The sequence below is a fragment of the Indicator indicator genome, chromosome 9, assembly GCF_027791375.1.
Source record: "Indicator indicator isolate 239-I01 chromosome 9, UM_Iind_1.1, whole genome shotgun sequence".
NCBI lineage: Eukaryota > Metazoa > Chordata > Aves > Piciformes > Indicatoridae > Indicator > Indicator indicator.
Genome location: NC_072018.1, coordinates 29,005,637 through 29,024,944, shown reverse-complemented (window position 1 = coordinate 29,024,944; position 19,308 = coordinate 29,005,637). Strand labels below are relative to the sequence as shown.

The following is a 19,308-nucleotide window of genomic DNA, read 5'->3' as shown; positions in this document are numbered from 1 at the left end:
TCTTGCTGGGAGAAGCCACCAGTGAGCACAGGGGAATTTGGGCATTTGGATTGGGGAGCTAGGGAAGCACTGGAAGGAAAGCTGAGGCAGTGTGTAGAAGAGACCTTTGTGATGGATGCCTAGTTTTCCTGTGGTCACTTACAGGGAAACCTTTTGGTTTATCTTTTTTTTTTTTTTTTCAGGTTGCCATTGCCTGTCACTACAGAATAGCAACAAAAGACAGAAAAACAGTCTTGGGAACACCTGAAGTGTTACTGGGTCTCCTGCCAGGGGCAGGGGGTACTCAGAGGCTGCCAAAGATGGTAAGTAAGAGAAAGAACTTCACTTGATAGCTTCTTCCTTTATTGACCCTAAAATGGGTTAAAGGTTGGGCTGGATGATCTTTGAGGTCTCTTCCAGCTGGGTGTTTTCTGTGATTCTCCTGCATGGCACACTCCCATTCTGAAATGTCCTTTCTACCCTCCCAGGTGGGACTTCCAGCTGCCTTTGATATGATGCTGACTGGGAGGAACATACGTGCTGACAGAGCAAAGAAGATGGGGCTGGTTGACCAGCTGGTGGACCCTCTAGGTCAGACATGATCCTTCTTAGTCCTACATCTACTGCCTGTCAATTAACCTCTCCACCTGGGGGGAGAAGGCACTGATGCAGTCAACAGTCCAGTGAGGGTAAAGCATATGAGCTGGGAGGGGAACCTCATAAAGTTCAACAGGAGCAAATGTAGGGTCCTGCACCTGGGGAGGAATAACCTCATGCATCAGTACAGGTTAGGGGTTGATATGCTGGAAAGCAGCTCCATGGAGAAGGACCTGGGAGTGCTGGGGGACAACAGGCTCACCATGAGCCAGCAATGTGCCCTTGTGGACAAGAAGGCAAATGGTCTCCTGGACTGCATCAAGAAGAACGTAACCAGGACAGGGGAGTTTCTCCTTCCCCTCTGCTCTGCCACAGTGTGTCCAGTTCTGGTCTTCCCAGTTCAAGAGAGACCAGGAACTACTGGAGAGAGTCCAGCAGAGGCTGCAAAAATGCTGAGGGGCCTGGAGCATCTCTCTGATGAGGAGAAGCTTAATGACCTGGGGCTGTTTAGCCAGGAGAAGAGCAGACTGAGAGGGGAATGCTGTTCAATATCTAAAGGGCAGGAGTCAAGAGGATAGTGCCAGACTTATTTCAGTGGTGCAAAGGACAAGGGGCAGTGGGTGCAAACTGGAACCCAGGAGGTTCCATCTTAAGATGAGGGAAAGCTTTCCTGTGAGGGTGCCAGGGACCGGAACCAAGCTGCTCGGAGAGGTTGTGATGCCTCCTCTAGAGAGATTCCAAACCTGCCTGGACACAATCTTGGGTAACCTGCTGTGGTGACTCACCTTTAGCAGGGGAATTGAACTAGATGATCCCCAGAGGTGATTTCCACCTTCAAAATATAGGCAGAGGCACCTTGAAACCTCAGGTTCCTCTTAAGGCCAGTGAGTAGGGAAAGGTTAGCATGGAGGACAGGCCTGCTGGCTCTCTTGCATAGCTAATTGTACAGATGAGAGCCTGCTTTCCTCGTTTATCATGTCAGAAACAGGTTGCAAGCCATCATGAAAGGAGAATGGATGACCAATGTCTATATTTATGCAGCCTGCAGATGTTAATCTCCATGACAAGATCTTGAGAAGAAGCCAACCCCCACAGCTTAGGTGCTCTGAATTCCAGTCTGACTTTCAGTAGGAGGAGGAAACTCATTGCAAACTGCAGCCTTCCAAGTGCTGAGTGGGCTAGGGAATAATTTCATGCTGCTGCCTGCCCTGAGAAATGCGAGAGAAGCTCTTGTGTCTGTTCTTTCTCTGACCTCCAGGTCTTTAAGCTTCTCCTTGTCAGAGAGATGCTGCATTCTACTCAGCATTTTTGTAGCCTCTGCTGGACTCTCTCCAGTAGCTCCTTGTCTCTCTTGAACTGGGGAGCCCAGAACTGGACTCAGGACTCCAGAAGAGCCTTGCTATGGCAAAATGGGAGGAAAACCTTCCCTCCCTGCTGGCCACACTCTTCTGAACGCACTGCAGGAGACCATTTGCCTTCTTGTCCACAAGGGAACACTGCTGGCTCATGAGGAACTAATGTCCACCAGCATTCTCAGGTCCTTCTCCGTGGAGCTGTTTGCCAGCAGGTCAACATTTAACCAATACTGGTGCATGGGAGTTATTCCTCCCCAGATGCAGAACCCTACACTTGCTCTTAATGAACTTCATGAGATTCTCCTCCACCCAGCCCTCCAGGAAGGGGTGTCTTTAGTTGGATTCTCACATATAAAGCACACACTCATGCTTGAGTTAAAATTGCCTGCATAAGCTTTACCCCATTGTGAATTGGCTTTTCAGGGCCAGCTACTGTGGCTTTTTATACCACTGCCTTGCTTAAAGGAAACTCAAATGTTCTGAAGAGCTGTTTGGAATCCTAACTCAGCCCTTGTAGGCAGGTAGGAAGAACAGAAAGCCATGCAGGCTTTGGAGGCGTTTCTTGCTCGTTCAGGGAGCAGCCAGCGCCAGAAGGCCTTTTGCTGCTTGTCTCATTTCCATTCGTGGTGTCTGGGGGGAGGCAGCTTTGAGTGGAGTCATGTGGTGGCTGCTTGAGGAAGGCTTTGAAGGGGAGAGACAGTGTTAATCAGGAGGCAGTGTGTCATGGGATGTCATCAGTTCTCCTTCAGCAGGGAGCTCTGCAGCACTCCCTTGGTCTGTTTACTCCTGTGCCCAGCTCTAACTCCAGCATGTGCCTTAACAAAACATGGAAGTCCCTGGGGTGCAATCAGAAGACTGTGGTCAGCAGGTCAAGGGAAGATCTCCTCCACGCTACTCTGCCCTGCTGAGGGCACGTCTGGAGTACTGAGGGCAGTACTGGCTCCCCAGTTCAAGAAAAACAGGGAGCTACTGGAGGGAGTCCAGCAGGTGCTGAGGGGCTTGGAGCATTTCTCTGAGGATGGGCTGAGGGACCTGGGGCTGTTTAGCCTGAGGATGATGTCTCCTATGTGACCTGGTATAGGTGATCCTGCTCTGGCAGGGGGATTGGGCTAGATGATCCTTTGAGGTTCCTTCCAGCCCCTAACATTGTGTGATTCTGTGATTGCTAAAGCTTTTGTGGTGCCTTGCTTCCTTGTGGGACAGCTTCAGGTTAGCACATGGGGCCCCAAGATGGATGGCCAAGCACCCACAGCCTCTCTAGGTGTTGTGCAAATGGCACTGTCTAAAGCAAGGGAGCAGATCAAAGGATCATCCATGCTCCTCTGTGGCAAAATCCACCTAGGGTAACAAGGGTGTTTCCTCTTTTGTTCACAGGGCCAGGTGTGAAGACTCCAGAAGCACGGACGATTGAGTACTTGGAGGAGGTGGCAATTGACTTTGCTAGAGGACTGGCCAACAGGACTGTGTCAGCCAAAAGATCCAAAGGGCTAATGCAGAGTAAGTCAGTAGTCATAGTGGCCAAATCCCAAGGGATCTGCACCTGGAGAGGAATAATCCCTGCACCAGCACAGGTTAGGGGTTGACCTGCTGGAAAGCAGCTCTGCAGAGAAGGACTTGGTGGTGCTGGGGGACCACAAGTTGACCATGAGCCAGTAATGTGCCCGTATGGCCTAGAAAGTCAGTGGTCTCCTGGGTATATGAAGAAGAGTGTGACCAGCAGGTCAGAGGAAGTTCTCCTGCCCCTCTACTCTGCCCTCAAGAGGCCACATCTTAGTACTGTGTCCAGTTGTGGGCTCCCCAGTGCAGAAGAGACATGGAACTGCTGGGGAGAGTCCAGTGGAGGCTACAAAGATGTTGAAGGAACTGGAGCATCTCTGTTGGGAGCAAAGACTGAGAGCCCTGCAGCTGTTTAGCCTGGAGAAGAGTAGATTGAGAGGGGATCTTCTCAATGCTCATCAGTAGCTGAAGGGCAGGGGGCCAAGATGATGGGGCCAGACTCTTGTCAGTGGTGCCCAGTGACAGGAGAAGGAGCAACAGGCACAAACTGGAACCCAGGAGGTTCCACCTAAACAGAAGGAGAAACTTTTTTCCTGTGAAGGTGCAAGAGCACAGGACCAGGCCTCCCAGAGAGGTTGTAGTGTTTCCTTCTCTGGAGAGATTCCAAACCTGCTTGGACATTGCAATCCTGGGCAACCTGCTGTGGGTGACCCTGCTTTAGCATCAGGGTTGGAGTGGGTGATCCCCAGAGATCCCTTCTTACCCCAGCCAGGCCAGGATTCTGGGATTCTGTGACTGTAGTGAGTATAGTCCAGTTTTGTTTCTCTGGGATGTTTGTGCTCCTTTTTAACTTTGGTTTGAAGATGGGAATTCTTTCCTGTTGTAATCATCTCGTGAACCAGGAGGGTTGATAGGGAAAATGTTACTCTGCAGATCTATCTTCAAGTGATGTTGACAGAGCTGCAGATAGTTGCTCCTGAAGTGTCCTAGGAAGGTGCCAGGCTTTGGGAGAGGGCATCAGCTACCTCCAGAACTTTATCTATCTTCAAACTTGTCATAGCAAGTTCTGTTACCAAGCTTGTGTGGTCAAGTAGGAAGAGGCATATGGGTCTGCTCTGTACTAACCCTCTTCAGTGGGTTAGAGATGCAGGTAGAGCTCAGACATTATGACATCTGTATGAGTTCTGCTGCCCAGAGCTCACTCTGTCACCAACTGTATTAGAAGGAGACTTCAGCCCTGAAGGAGACTTTGCTGTTTAAAGAGCCATAAAATCCCTTCTGAGAACCCCAGCTGTGGCTGAGTTTCAAGTGCATGTTGCTGTTGCAGCTCTGCAACCCTCCCATCTATACTCTTACCTTTCAGGTTAATCATTTAAAGGCTGATGCTGAGACATGTTTTTGTCCCACCTTGCAGAGATAACAGACTATGCCATGGCTCTGCCATTTGTGAGGCAGCAAGTCTACAAGACAGTGGAGAGCAAAGTTCAAAAGCAAACCAAAGGACTCTACCCTGCTCCACTAAAGATCATTGAGGTAACTCCCAAGAATTGGTAATACCCAAGAAACCAGAGTGAAGGTGGATCTGTGGAATGACATGGTGACAGAGGGAAGGTGATTCCTTGCTCTGAATCAAGCCATACACCTCACCTTCACAGAAGATCAGTCCTGATGAGTGCTACCTTTGTGGTATATCAAGCAAGCATGGTAAAAATGAAAGTAACATCCTAGAAAGGGGAAGCATTCAGAAGAGTGTGACCAGCAGGTCAAAGCTTGTTCTCACCCTCTATTTGCCCTAGGGAGGCCACATCTCTAGTCCTGGTCCACTTGTGGGTTCCCCAGTTCAAGAAAGATAAGGAACTACTGGAGAGACTTCAATGGGGGCTACAAGGATGGTGAAGAGAACTGGAACATCTCTGTGAGGAGGAAAGGCTGAGGGACCTGAGGCTGTTTAGTCTGGAGAAGAGGAGACTGAGAGGGGAATCTTCTCAGTGCTCATCAATAGCTAAAGGGTGGGGGGCAAGAGAACGAGGCCAGACTCTTTTCAGAGGTGTCAAATAATAAGATACAGGGCAATGGGCACAAACTAGAACCCAGGAGGTTCATCTGAAGAGAGTGGTTGGCCATTGGAATGTGCTGCCCAGGGAGGTGGTGGAGTCACCATCCCTGGAGGTGTTCAAGAGGGGATTGGACGTGGCACTTGGTGCCATGGTTTAGATAGTCATGAGGTTTAGGGTGACAGGTTGGACTCGATGATCCTTGAGGTCTCTTCCAGCCTTCTTGATTCTATGATTCTATGATTCTTTCTTGTGAGAGTGCTGGAGCTGCCCAGAGAGCTTATGGAGTCTACTTCTCTGGAGAGATTCCAAACCTGCCTGGACATTTTGATCCTGAGCAACCTGTGGGTGACTCTGCTTTAGGAGGAGGGTTGGACTAGATGATTCCCAGAAGTCCTTTCCAGGCCCCACAGTTCTGGGATTCTGTGATATGGTCACCAGTTTGTGTGGTACTAGTGCCAGTAAGAAATAAATCAAGAACAGCACTGGGACAAGAGGAAACAGCCTCAGTTTTCACCAGGGGAGGTTTAGGTTGGACATGAGGAACAATTTCTTCATGGAGAGGGTTGTCAAGCCCTGGAGCAGGCTGCCCAGGGCAGTGGTGTAGTCACCATCCTGGAGGGTTTTAGAAGCCATGTGGATGTGGTGCTGAGGGATGTGGTTTAGTGGTGACCTGGCAGTGCTGGGTTAAGGGTTGACTTGATTTGAAAAGTCTCTTCAAACCAGAACAGCTGTGTGATTCCATAAGAATCAAATTTAAGAGAAGGTTTAGGTGGAATACTTTATTCATGAAACTCAGCTGCAGTTTTTCCAGGTGTCCTCTTCTAAAGATCTGATGGAACCTGTTGAAACCAGGAAGATAAATTCTGCTGGTTTTGTGGCACCAACCACACAACACGTGAAAGCCTCATCCCCTGAGTTACACAGGCATTGTGTTACTCACACTGCACCAGGGAGGTGCAGCTAAAGAAGTCAGCTCATTAAAGCCCAGCTGCTGCCAGATGTGACCTAACAGCAGCTTGTCTTTATGCTTCCTTACTAGGTTGTAAAGACTGGTCTGGATCAGGGGCGTGACGCTGGATACCTCACCGAATCCCAGGTAAGGAGGTGAGATTCCTCCTAGTTCCAAGTAAGTTGTGCAGCTGGGATGGAGGATGGAAAAGCCATGTAAATGTGGTACTGAGGGACATGTTTTAGTGGTGACTTGGCAGTGGTGGGTTAAGGATTGGGCTTGATGATTTGAAAGGTCTCTTGAAACCACAGCAGTGAAACGCAGACCAGCTGGTCACAGGCAGCTCACAGGGGTGTCTTGGTCCCTACTCTTCTGGCAATGGGGCTGTGAAAAAGGTCTGTCCTGAACAACAGAACTGTTTGTGTAGGTCCTGCATCTGTGAAAACACTTTGTGCCTTTTCTTCTTCCTGTGTTCTCTTTACTCAGTCATCAGGATGGGGCAGGTCCAGAGGAGGCCACGAAAATTATGGAAGGGCTGGAGCCACTCTGCTGTGACGAGAGGTCAAGAGCATTGGGGTTGTTCAGCCTGGAGAAGAGAAGGCTCCAGAGAGGCCTTCTTGTGGCCTGTCAGTACTTAAAGGGACACAGCAGAAAGCTGGGGACAGCTTTTTACTAGGGTCTGTTGTGACAGGACAAGGGGTGATGGTTTTAAAACAAAAGAGAGGCAATTCAAACTGGGTAGAAGGAAGAAGTTGTTTATGCTGAGGGTGGTGAGGCACTTGCCCAGGTTTCCCAGAGAGGTGGTATATGCCTTATCCCTGGAAACATTCCAGCTCAGGTTGGATTGGGGGGTTGGGCTTAGATGGTTTCCAGAAGTCACTTCCAACCTTCACCATACTGGGATTCTGTAAAAACATCATTGGGCTACTGCTCTCAGAGTGAATTGACCTGATTAAAGATTTTCACAAAGCCTGAGGGCAGGACCCTTCCACTAGGAAGCCACTGGGACTTCCACAACATCCCAGTGCAGGATAAGGAGGTCAAGGATCCCACATCCATGAAATACGGTCCTGTCATGAGGGGAAGCAGAAGTGACTCCAGCACTGATCTCACAGGACCCTGCAGCTGCTGGCTGGCTGAGTCACTTCTGGCTTACCCTCACACCAATGAACTGCCAGGGAATGCTCCTCTCAAAGCTGTCTTGGGATGGTGGAACTGAGCTGTGAACCATTCAGTGGGTAGGAAGGAGATGGAGGTGGAAACATTGTGGTTTCTCTTGTTCAGTGGCAGAACCCCTGCCCCTCCAGACAGAAGCATTAGAGGTGCAGACTTTCAGATGCTTTAAATTAGGAGAAAGAACACTGAACAAGCAGCTTCCCACTGCTTTCCAGCAGCCCATGGGGGAGGTAATGGTGCAAAATGGGCTGTGCTTAGCTCCAAAGATGCCTCTGGGCAGAGGACACACCTACCCTGTCCTTTGCTAACCAGGTTACCACTCTGCACAGTTACACAGGTGACCAGGCCCTCTCCTTGCCGTCTTTTTGATGTGTGCATGCTGTAAGTGAGAGAGCTGTTACATACCAGACTCTCCTCTTCCCTTTCCTGCAGAGCTTTGGCCAACTGGCAGTGACCAACGAGTCCAAGGCGCTGATCGGACTCTACCACGGGCAGGTGCGCTGCAAGAAGAACAAGTTTGGAGCACCTCAGCGAGAGGTCAAGTGAGTGCAAGTGTGGGATTGCCTGAGGAGCACTTGGGAGGACCTCTGCTCTTGGGACAGAGTGGCTTGTGTGGCAGAGAGATCTCCAGCCTCCAGAAGGCTGATCCTCTGCAGTTCAGAGGTCTCGCCCGCAAGTGACATCTCCTTATGTGACCTCGCTGAAAGTAGTGCCTGGGTGGAGGGGATCTGTGCAGTTCTGATGGCAGCAGTGGAAATTGAGCTATTCCTAGCTTTGAATGTGTCCCCTCCCTGCTGCTTTCTGTGCAGGACCCTGGCGGTGCTGGGAGCAGGGCTCATGGGAGCTGGGATTGCACAGGTTTCAGTGGACAAGGGAATTAAGACCATTCTGAAGGACACAGCTCAGAAAGGCTTGGACAGAGGACAACAACAGATCTTCAAGGGGTATGTGAATGAAAAGGAGTTTGCTTGGGATGGGCTGGAGCTTCCTTTAGTCAAAATCCTACTTTCAGGCAGTCAGGAACACCTGACACCTCTGTTCCTTTGGAGTCTTCTACCTTCAGATGTCACCAATGTGTTCTTTCAAGGTTGCCCTATGCAGCGTCCTGGGATATTGCTATGAAATAGGCCCAGTGTACTCAGCCTTAGCTTCTTAGGTAGGTGGACAACCTACCTAACTTGAGCTTTTAGATTTAGCAGTACCTTGTAGAGCTAAGCAGGGAGGGAAAGAGTGATCCTGGCTGCCCAAAGGCCTGTGTCAAAAGAGGCATTGGGTCAGACTTCTCAAAAGTTGGATTTCTTTCCCCCTGTCCTCCTGACTCAGCAGTAGTAGTGCTCAGCTATCTGTCCTCAGGAATGTCAGTGACTGACCTTCAGGCTGAGGCACAGCTGAGTGGTGTGAGCATGGCTCTCCTTTTTCCAGAGAGAAGGAGTGCCAGGAGGCAGAGTGTCAGCCCTGCAGGATTGAAGATTACAGAATTATTGTGGTTGGAAGAGACCTTTAAAATCATCAAGTCCAACTGTTAACCCAGCACTGCCAGGTCACCACTAAACCATGTCCCTCAGCACCACATCTACACAGCTTCTAAACCCCTCCAAGGATGGTGAACTCCACCTTGGCAGCATGTGCCAAGGCTTGGCTTCATTGCCTTTTTTTGGACATGCTTCAGCACCTCAATGTCCTTCTTGGGATGAGGGATCCAAAACTGAACCCAGGATTTGAGGTGCAGCCCCATCAGTGTTGAGTACAGGGTGATGATCCCTACCCTAGTCCTGCTTGGCCACACTGTTGCTGATCCAAGCCAGGATGCTGTTGGCCTTCTTGGCCACCTTGGTACACACTGGCTCATCTTCAGCTAGCTGTTGACCAACACCCCCAGGTCCTTTTCCACTGGGCAGTTTCCAGCCCCTTTTCCCCAAGTCTGGATTATTGCATGAAATCGTTGTGACCCAAGAATCCAGAGCAGGAGGTGGTGTTTTGGGTCCCAGCTCCAGGAGGGAGGGATGCTCTTGGTGTTGTGGTTACCTCCAGCAGTCTGGTCTGGCATGCCCAGGAGCTGTGACAGGACTGTCCTTCCCTAGGCTGAATGGCAAGGTGAAGAAGAAGAGTTTGACATCATTCGAGAGGGACTCCATTCTCAGCAACCTGACAGGCCAGCTGGACTACAAGGGGTTTGAGAAGGCAGACATGGTGATCGAGGCTGTGTTTGAGGACATAAACATCAAGCACAAAGTGCTGAAGGAAGTGGAGGCTGTGAGTAGCAGCTCTGAGCACCTTGGCTTGGCCCTTGTGTGGTGGAGACTGAGTGTCCTGTCTGTGCAGCTGGGTTTGTCACACCTTTTTGCTGCTTGTTGCAAGCTATGTCAGCGTGGGGGGGGGGAGTGTCCTGGGCAGCCTGCTGGTTCCCTAAGGATATTAAATAAGGAGTTGGTAGTTCTGAGCTGAACAGGGCAGTTCTGACATTCCCTGACTCCTGGGAGCCACTCCAAAACCACTTCTACATTGTAATGTTCTTTGGTATCTCCACAGCCTGTAGTCCTTTGCTGTTTCTAACTTGCTGCCACTGCTCTTTTCTGTTCAAGAGCACATTTAGGGGACAGAACCACATGGTCATGGAACTGCTCTGTGCAACTCCTTGCCATGTCTAATGTGGCTGCCATGTTCTGGTGGAAACATGAGGACTCTGAGACCAACGTTGCAGACGTGGGGAGAGCTCAGGAGCAGACAAACAGGCTCCTGTTTTAAAATCAGTTGTAATGCTGTTTGCCTCAGCAGTGAAATGGGGTTTGTTGGGGTTTCCAGGTGCTGGCCCTGTTCTCTCAGGGCTCTGGGTCTGAGTCTGGAGCTCATGTTAACTCTGTCTCTTCCACTCCCTGCCACAGGTGATCCCTCCTCACTGTATCTTTGCCAGTAACACATCTGCCCTTCCCATCAGCCAAATCGCTGCTGCTAGCAAGAGGCCAGAGAAGGTGAGTCCCCAGTGCCACATGCCTGCTTCACTTCCACTGAGCTGCCTGTTAGTAGCAAACTGTCTTTGCTGTAGGTAAGCACTGGGACCTTCTGTTTCCTCCTCAGAACATGAGACAGCTCATCCTCTGCCCCCACTGCAAGCTTTGAACAAAGAGATTGTGATCTTTGGGCAGGTAGGAAAGGGATGAAAGTGGACTCACCCCTAGTTTGATGTTGGCAGGTAGGTGCAATAGGAAGGTGAGAGCCTTCAGGAAGTATTCATGCATACAGAAGGGCAGAAAAGCTGTGGAAGGGCAAGAGGAAATGGCCAAGTGTCCAATATTGTGGACTCCATTGCTTCCCTGGGAAGATTAACAAACGATAGGACAAGAGAAAAAGGCCTCAAGTTATGCCAGGGGAGGTTTAGGTTGGATGGAAGGGACAAATGCTTTCCTGAAAGAGTTATGAAGCCATGGAACAGGCTGCCCAGGGAAGTGGTTACCAGCCCTGGAGGGGGTTAAAAGCTGTGCAGATGTGGTGCTGAGGGACATGGTTTAGTGGTGACCTGGCAGTGCAGAGTTAACAGTTGGACTTGATAGTCTGAAAGGTCTTTTCCAACCAAAACCATTCCATGGTTCTAGGAATATTCCAATGGCTGATGGTCCTTGCTGTGAAAAACTGCTTTTGTGTCTAGTCAGAATCTCCCCAGGAGAGAGAGCTTTGTACCCAGCACCTCTCATCTTTTCCATGTGACTCCTTGTAAAAAGGGAGCCTCTACCTTCTTTGTAGCCACCCTTCAAGACTGGAACAGGGTGAGAAGGTCTCTCCTGAGCCTTCATTTCCCCAGGCTGAACAAACCCAAGTCTCTCAGCCTTTCCCTGTATGGCAGTTTTCCAGTCCTTGGATCATCTTGGTGGCCCTTCTGTGGATGCTCTCCAGCCTATCCACATTTTCTTTGGACTCTCTCCATCCTGTCCACATTTTTGGTTTTTTACAGCAGGAACCAAAACTAAACCCAGTATTCCAGAGGTGGCCTGACCAGTGCTGTGTAGAGTGGGATAATGACTTTGTCTCTGCTGGTGATGCCCTTGTTGTTGCAACCAGCATTGCAATGATCCCCAAGGCAGGAAAGAGCAAGCAGTTCCCCTGCAAGACAATCCCATCTGCCTCTCCAAAACAGGTGGGATGAGGAGGCAGTAGCAGTCTGGTGGGGGGAGGAGATAGAAGTTCTGGACCTCAGTTGGAAAGCGCTACACAAACTCAAACACCAGTACCATTGGCTGGTCCTCTAAACCCCTGCAAGAGTCTCCAGTCTGCCCAGGGTTGCATCTACTGCTTGTTTTTCTGCAGGAGTTCTGTGGACTAGATGATTGTTGTGGGTGCCTTCCAACTGAAATAGTCTGTTCTAAGGTCCATGGAGTAACAAAGTGTGTCCCAGCTGCTGGAGGTTCCTGTGCCCTTTGTGAGCCTCCTCTTGGTTTGCTCTTGTACCTTAGCTGCATCGGAAGTGCCAACTGAGTTTTATTTGTTCAGACATGCAAATAACTCCCTCTTGCTGCCTGTGTAATGATTCTTTCTGGGGAAACTAATAGGAAATCAGTTCACTAATTAGTGTACTTTAATTAGTTTTGCAGTCTGCAGCACCCCTGCAAGGTGATCTTCATGCCAAGTGTAGCTTCCAGGAGTCGTGAAGGTAACACGCTGATGACATGGTCCTGTTAAAGTGAGGCACTCAGCCAAGTCATCACTTCAATGCTGCTCCCAGAGGAAGGCTGCACTCACCTCTGTAATTAGGCTCTGGAAACCTGCTGCCTTCTCCTTAGGTTCACTTCATCACCATAAAAAACACCATCAAAACAAAACGTTCACGAGCAGAACACAAGGACTGTGCTAAACGCCTGTCTCCGAGGCTGCTGTTCTGGTTTTGTAGTCCAGGAGAAGCAGCACCCAGGTGTGTGGCTGCAGGGCTTGCTCAGGTGGTTCCTGCAGATCACACAGCACTTGTAATTCACCCAGGGACTGAGCTTGGCTAAGGCTGCTACCAGGTTTTGCTGCCAGGGTGTTAACAAGTACAGAGAGAACTGAGCAACACTTTTGGTCCTGTAGGCGTCATACGAATCCCAGCATTGGTAAGGGTTGGAAGGGATCTCCTGGAGATCTAGTCCAAATCCCCTGCTAAAGCAGGGTCACCCACAGCAGGTGGCCCACAGTCATAATGTCCAGGTGGGTTTGGAATCTCTGCTGAGAAGGAACCTCCACAACCTCCCTGGGCAGCCTGTTCCAGTGCTCTGTCACCATCACAGGAAAGAATTTTCTCCTCGCCTTCAGATGGAACCTCCTGGCTTCCAGGTTGTGCCCATTGCCCCTTGTCCTGTCACTGGGCACCACTGAAAGGAGTCAGACCGATCCTCTTGCCCCTCAACCTTTATATATTGATAACACTGAGAAGATCCTTTCTCAGGCTGCTAAACAGCCCCAGGTCTCTCAGCCTTTCCTCCTCAGAGTTGCTCCAGTCCCCTCAGCATCTTTGTAGCCTCTGCTGGACACTCTGAAGTAGTTCCCTGTTTCACTTGAACTGGGGAGCCCAGAACTGAGCCCAGGACTCCAGATGTGGCCTTATCTCCCTTGACTCCTGGACACACCAGGAAACCATTGGTCTCCTTGACCACAAGAGCACATTGCTGGCTCATGGGCAGTTTGTCAGCACTCCCAGGTCTCTCTCAGCAGAGCTGCTTTCCAGCAAGTCAGCCCCTAACCTGTTCAGTTGCAGGGGGTTATTCCTTCCCAAGTACAGGACCCTACACATGAGGTTCCACTGTGCCCAACTCTCCAGATTATCCAGGTCAAACATCCTCACAGAGGCAGGAGCTGTGGAGCATGTGCTGTGTCCTTGGGAAAGCCAAGGAGAAAAAGAGTTGGAGAGCACTCCCATTGGATACAGTGGAGTGTGGGGCTGGACGGCTACTGCCCTGTGCCCATGCTGGCCTGCTTCCCTCTGCACTTGGCCACTTGATTTACCCAACTGGAAAACCAACCCTGAGCTCTTCCTTCTGCCCAGGTGATCGGGATGCACTACTTCTCCCCTGTGGACAAAATGCAGCTGCTGGAAATCATCACCACAGACAAAACATCCCAGGACACGGCGGCTTCTGCGGTTGCTGTTGGCCTCAAACAGGGCAAGGTCGTCATTGTGGTCAAGGTGAGAGAACACCACACAGAAGATATATGTTTGTGTGCTGAGAGAGGCTGAAGTGTGGCTGTGAGGTAAAAATGGAGGTTAGAAGGCAGCAGCTGATCCAACAAGTGTCCCTTGAAGGTGCAGGAACAGTCTGATCAGCCAGCACAAGTTGCTGCCAGTCCTGCTCCACACAGGTTCTAGGAGGCTGATGCCTGTAGTGGCACCTGAGGTGGAGCAGCGCCTGGGCTGGACTCTCAGCATCTCTTCTCTCTGACAAGGACAGAGGGTCAGTCAGCACTAACTCTCCTCCTGGATTTAAACCTTGGCTGAGAAGAAATAAATGTGCAAGTGCCAGGGAGGAGAGATCTGGTACCAAGCAGAGGGAGAAGACTGAGCACAGTACAAGGCAGCAGTTTAGAACCAACAGCTGTGCTCTGTAGGAAGAGGCAGCAAAGCCTCAAAAAAGCCATGGACCAGTGCTGCTTTGGTAAGCTGATAGCCACTGTTGGAAGACATGGCCCTCAAGTAGAGCTGCTCATGCTCTGTGGTGGAAAGCATCAGTGCTGCTGCTTCAGCTGAGTGGCAGGTTCAGCTGGGAAGCTTAGGGCAGTCTGAGAGGGTTTGGTGGTTTTTTCTTCCTTTTCCCTGATGCGTGAGGTTGCCACAGTCCTGCGGTGCTGGGAAAACTGGCTTGTCTAAAAGTGCTCCAGGCATCCCTGAAGGCCTAGTGGAGACACAGTGCTGCTGATGTAACCCTCATCCCCATGTCAGAAGCTTCTCTGAATGGCAGCCTGCAGATGAGCAGTTGCTTCCTGAATTTGGGAGCAATGTCAGAGGTGAAACAACCAGTTTCACCTGTGCTGAGCACCCCTTCCCCCCATCATCCTGCTGGGCTTGATGAAACAAGGAGCCTTCTACAGCCTGCTTGGGACCTCCAGGCACTATTTTAAGTTGGTGGGATTGGTGGCATTGGTGGGATCTTCCAGGCAGCGAGTTCATGGAAAGTCTTCAAACTGCTGAGTCCTGCAGGAAAAAGGAGTTTGGTGCCTCTGCTCTGCCTATTAGTGCCTGAACTGCAACCTGTGCTATGAAATGTGGTTCTTGTGATGCCAGGAGAGGCCATGTCCCTCAGTTTGTACTCACCTGCCTTCCTACTGCACTTCTAGGATGGGCCTGGCTTCTACACCACCAGGTGCCTGGGGCCAATGCTGTCAGAAGTGGTCCGAGTTCTCCAGGTGTGTATCCACCAAACTGTTGTGTCAACTCTGCTTCTTTCTTGCCCTCAATTGGTTTGACCCCAGCTCTGGACAAGGAGGGGGGAGGGAGGTAACCAGCCCTGTTGCCCGTGGTTGTCCCCAGCCAGCTTTCGGTTGAGCTGAGGGCTGGTGAGAGCTGGCCCAGGCAGTGATGAGGTTGTTTCCTCCTCACATGGCACCAAGGTGGGGCGTCAGGAGCAGTGCAAGCAGCATTCCCCTGCTTCTGTCTGTAACCAAACAGCTGATGGAGCTCGTGGCAGTCCACAGCACAAGATGAGCAAGGGCTTTGTTACCCAGAGAGATGATTCCTTCCCCTTCCTTCCTGCAGGAGGGCATTGACCCAAAGAAAGTGGATGCCATCTCCACAGCCTTTGGCTTTCCTGTGGGTGCTGCCACGCTGATCGATGAGGTGGGGGTGGACGTGGCCACGCACGTGGCCGAGGACCTCGGCAAGGCCTTTGGCGAGCGCTTTGGAGGGGGCAGCATCGAGTTGTTCAAGCTCATGGTGGAAAAAGGCTTCCTAGGTGAGCCACGAGGCTCTTTTAATCCAGTACCTTTCCCCTTTGTTTGAAGAAGGGCACCAGGATTCCTCAGTCTCTGCATCAGGGCAGGGCAGCTGAAGAAACAGTCATGGGAATGGGTTGGGAATCGCTCCCAGCTCTAGCCTGGACAGACCTTTGGCTGGAGGCAAAGTTCTGTCTTTTACAGAAGCAGCAGCAAAAGGCAAAGATGCTGCCCAGAGCAGCAGGTTGGATCTCATGGACCTCTGTCTGACCCCTTCATTGAACCCCTGCACAAGTGGTCCAGGACATGGGGAGCAAGTGTCTGGAATTAAATGTGTTCAAGTGAAATAAGCCCTGAGCTGAGCTTTAGAAGCTCTGTGCAAGGCAAAATGATGGCTCTGGCCTTATGGCAGAGGTTGTGCCTGGTGGCACTGGGTGCCAGAGGCAGGTGTGCCTCTGAGCACACCAGGAGAGAGCAGTGCCCATCAGTGGGCCCTGCTTTTGGGCCATACCAGCTGTCACCTTCTGGTACCCTTGCTGTGTCCTCCAGTGCTCTGCCAGTGTCAATTACTCAGGAGATCTCTCTGTCCCTGCCTCCCAAGGGTGGACAAGGACCATATCTTTACTGCTGTAGCTATGGAAACTGTGGCATTTGACTGTCCTCTGGTACCTAGTGAAGACATTAGCACCTGGCACAGTGGCAACATCTTGCCAAGGACCAAGCTTGGATGAGGGCCACCTTCCCCTTGTCCTTGGTGAGGCAGCAAACAGGCTTAATCTGAAGTGCAGAGATGCTGCCCGAGCCAGGAGGATCTGCTGATGCTAACAGGAGCCACAAGAAGATCAGAGGCAAAGGTGCCACAGGACGTGCGGCAGGACGTGACTTGTCTCTTTTTGTCCCCGACAGGTCGCAAGGCAGGGAAAGGCTTTTATGTTTATCAGGAGGGGGTGAAGAACAGGAGTGTGAATTCTGGCATGGATGAGATCTTGACACGATTCAAAGTGCCATCCAACCCTGAGGTGTAAGTAGCTGTGTGTTTGAGTGGTGGTGTGGGCTGGTTCCCACTCCAGCTCCTTCTCCTGCCTCTGAACATGAGGCCTGACTGAGCTTTTGCCGCTCCCATGTGTCTGCTTCAGGACACATCACAGAACTTAGTCCTTGTACTTATCAGGACAGCCTCAGTGAGAAACCGTTCTCTCCCCTATCCCAGCATGTGCTGGCTTCACAGAATCTCAGCATGGTGGGGTTGGAAGGGGCCTCTGGGGATCGTCTAGTCCAGCCCCCTTGATAAAGTAGTCACCCACAGTAGGTTGCCCAGGATCACAAGGTCCAGGCAGGTTTGGAATCTCTCCAGAGAAGGAGACTCCACAACCTCTCTGAACAGCCTGTTCCAGTGCTCCAGCACCCTCACAAGGCAGAATTTTCCCCCATGTTGATGTGCTCCTACATCCATTTGCTGTGTCACCTGCACAGCCCTTACAGACTCTTCCCTCACAGCTGCACTGAAGAGGACATCCAGATGCGCTTGGTGACGAGGTTTGTGAACGAGGCAGCCATGTGCCTGCAGGAAGGGATCCTCAGCAACCCTGTGGAGGGAGATATTGGTGCTGTGTTCGGATTAGGCTTCCCCCCATGCCTGGGAGGTAAGCAGCTTCACCTGGGGTTTGGGCTGGGCTGCATGGCACAGCTTGAAAGCTTCACAGTGGTCTTGTCTAGTGGGCTCCAGCCACCAGGAGTAACTTAGCTGTTAAGACTAAGTTTGAGCTGCAATCTGACAAGCCTGAGTGGCTTTTTCCCACTGAGCCAAAGCCTGCCTCTGGCCTGAGCCAGCATTTCCAGACAAAGCTGCTGAGCTGATAACCTCAACCATGGTGCACAGTGCTTTTCAGGCCAAGGTGCTAGCCAGAAACATGGACCGAATTCTTCTGGACCTCTCAGCAACCAAGCTAAATGGCCCTGGCCATGGTCTGGGCAGTATAAAAGCATGGCTGAGGTCTGGTTCATCACAAGTGAATGGTTCTTGGGCATGAGGTGGTGCTTCAGCTGAGCACTTTTCCTCCTTGAGACAAGCTCAGACCAGGGGAGCAGTCATAGAATCATTTTGGTTGGAAGAGACGTTCAAGATCAAGTTCAACGGTTAACCCACCGCTGCCAGGTCATCACTAAATCATGTCCCTCAGCACCATGTCTACATGGCTTGTAAAGCCTTCCAGGGATGGTGATTCCACCTCTGCCTTGGGCAGCCTGTTCCAGGCCTTGACAACCCTTTCCATTGTTCCTCATATCCAACCCCTGGCACAACTTGAGGCTGTTTCCTCTTGTCCTTGAGGGAAGAGACCAACCACCACCTTGCTACCACCTCCTTTCAGGTTGTTGTATAGAGTGAGAAGGCCTCCCCTGAGCCTCCTTTTTCTCCAGGCTGAACAGCCCCATTTCCCTCAGCTGCTCCTCCCAAGATAGGTGCTATAGACCCTTCACCATCTGTGCCCCAGCTTGTCCCTCTGCTCAGCACAGGTGGGCAGGCAGGAGCAGCAGCCTGCATTACCCTGCCAACAGACTTGAGGACTCTTAGAGGATGCATCAGGATGAATCCTGTGCTCTCACCCTTCCAGATTAACTTGGTTGCCTCTCACTCCCTTGTCCCAACATGGGGGGGTGCATTAGGGACATGGAAGTGGGGGACACATAAGTGGGGGGCACCAAGGTAATCTGCTCCTTGTCCCCGGCAGGTCCCTTCAGGTACGTGGATTCCTATGGAGCCAAGCAGCTGGTGGACAAGCTGCGCAAGTACGAGGCCGTCTATGGCAGCCAGTTCACGCCCTGCCAGCTGCTGCTGGACTATGCCAACAGCCCCAGCAAGAAGTTCCACCAGTGAGCGTGGCCTCTGAGGCCCTGACAGCTCTCCAGCCACACCCCATCCACTGTAGGTTAATCTGTGAAGCCCCCCCCCAGGGGAAGCAGGAAAGGAAGGAGGATGGCAGAGGGTTGCCTTCAAGTCTTTGTAGTCATTTCAAGTGCCTTCTCCACTGCTCTGGGTTGGGCACCTCCGTCCCATGCCAGTGCAGGAGAATTCCTTTGGTCACCTCCATGCTGCTGGTCTGGCAGGCACCGTCCAGCATGCAGCTGGCCTCCAGGCTTTGCCTTTCCATCAACCTCCAACAAATAAATCCCCGCCTCCTGGATTTGGCCTCCACGCCTGCTTCTCCTCTCACTTCAGAGTCTGGGAATAAAGCCTTTGGGGCGAGCCTCTGCGATCATCTCCCTGCTCCCAATCATCTCCCTGCTCCCGCAGCCCCAGAGGGGGGCTGCCGGTGGGTGGGGAAGGGCAAGGGGGGTGGCGACAGCACAGAACAAAGGCAGGCTCTGTCACCTCCGCCATCAGGCAGGGTCTATGAGGAGCCTCCGGCTCTTTTGTCTGGCCCCGAGCGCTGCCGCTGGGATTCTCCTGGCAGATGGAACTGCCGGTAATTGCCAATCAAGCAGCCAAAGGCCAGAAGGGTCCCCCGTGGGGAGAGCTCTGCTTAAACTAAAAGGCTTTAACTCTCTGGGCACCTGTCACTGAATTCAGGGCTGGCCTGGTCTCCAGCTCCCTGGCTCCTGCGTTTTTCCTGCACCTTGGCAGGCTTTGGGCCGGGAGCAGGCTGCTGCTGCTCTTTCCACGTCAGTCTTTGCTTGTTTCTCAAAGCTACCACGGCAAAAGGGGGTTGAGACATCATCTCATCCCATCTTGCTGCCTGTGGAGCTGGTGCCTAGCCTTCAGCCTTTTCTGGAGAGCATGCAGCAGTCCCCACGACCTGTCTGTTGTGTGGGA

The 19,308-nt window shown here is 51.5% G+C and overlaps 1 protein-coding gene across 1 annotated transcript in view; it reads left to right on the top strand.

The window, feature by feature from the left end:
- Positions 1-18,742, top strand: part of HADHA (hydroxyacyl-CoA dehydrogenase trifunctional multienzyme complex subunit alpha) — a 29,637-nt gene extending 10,895 nt beyond the window's left edge. Inside the window, exons 6-20 of the mRNA XM_054383426.1 lie at positions 183-302; positions 468-570; positions 3,306-3,428; positions 4,843-4,961; positions 6,525-6,581; positions 8,043-8,152; positions 8,420-8,554; positions 9,692-9,863; positions 10,493-10,579; positions 13,618-13,758; positions 14,904-14,972; positions 15,322-15,517; positions 16,404-16,518; positions 16,995-17,140; positions 18,227-18,742. Of these exons, the coding sequence (XP_054239401.1) occupies positions 183-302; positions 468-570; positions 3,306-3,428; positions 4,843-4,961; positions 6,525-6,581; positions 8,043-8,152; positions 8,420-8,554; positions 9,692-9,863; positions 10,493-10,579; positions 13,618-13,758; positions 14,904-14,972; positions 15,322-15,517; positions 16,404-16,518; positions 16,995-17,140; positions 18,227-18,372 (1,839 nt within the window). The 3' untranslated portion in view covers positions 18,373-18,742. The remainder of the gene's footprint in view (positions 1-182; positions 303-467; positions 571-3,305; positions 3,429-4,842; positions 4,962-6,524; positions 6,582-8,042; positions 8,153-8,419; positions 8,555-9,691; positions 9,864-10,492; positions 10,580-13,617; positions 13,759-14,903; positions 14,973-15,321; positions 15,518-16,403; positions 16,519-16,994; positions 17,141-18,226) is intronic.
- The last annotated feature ends 566 nt before the right edge of the window (positions 18,743-19,308 follow it).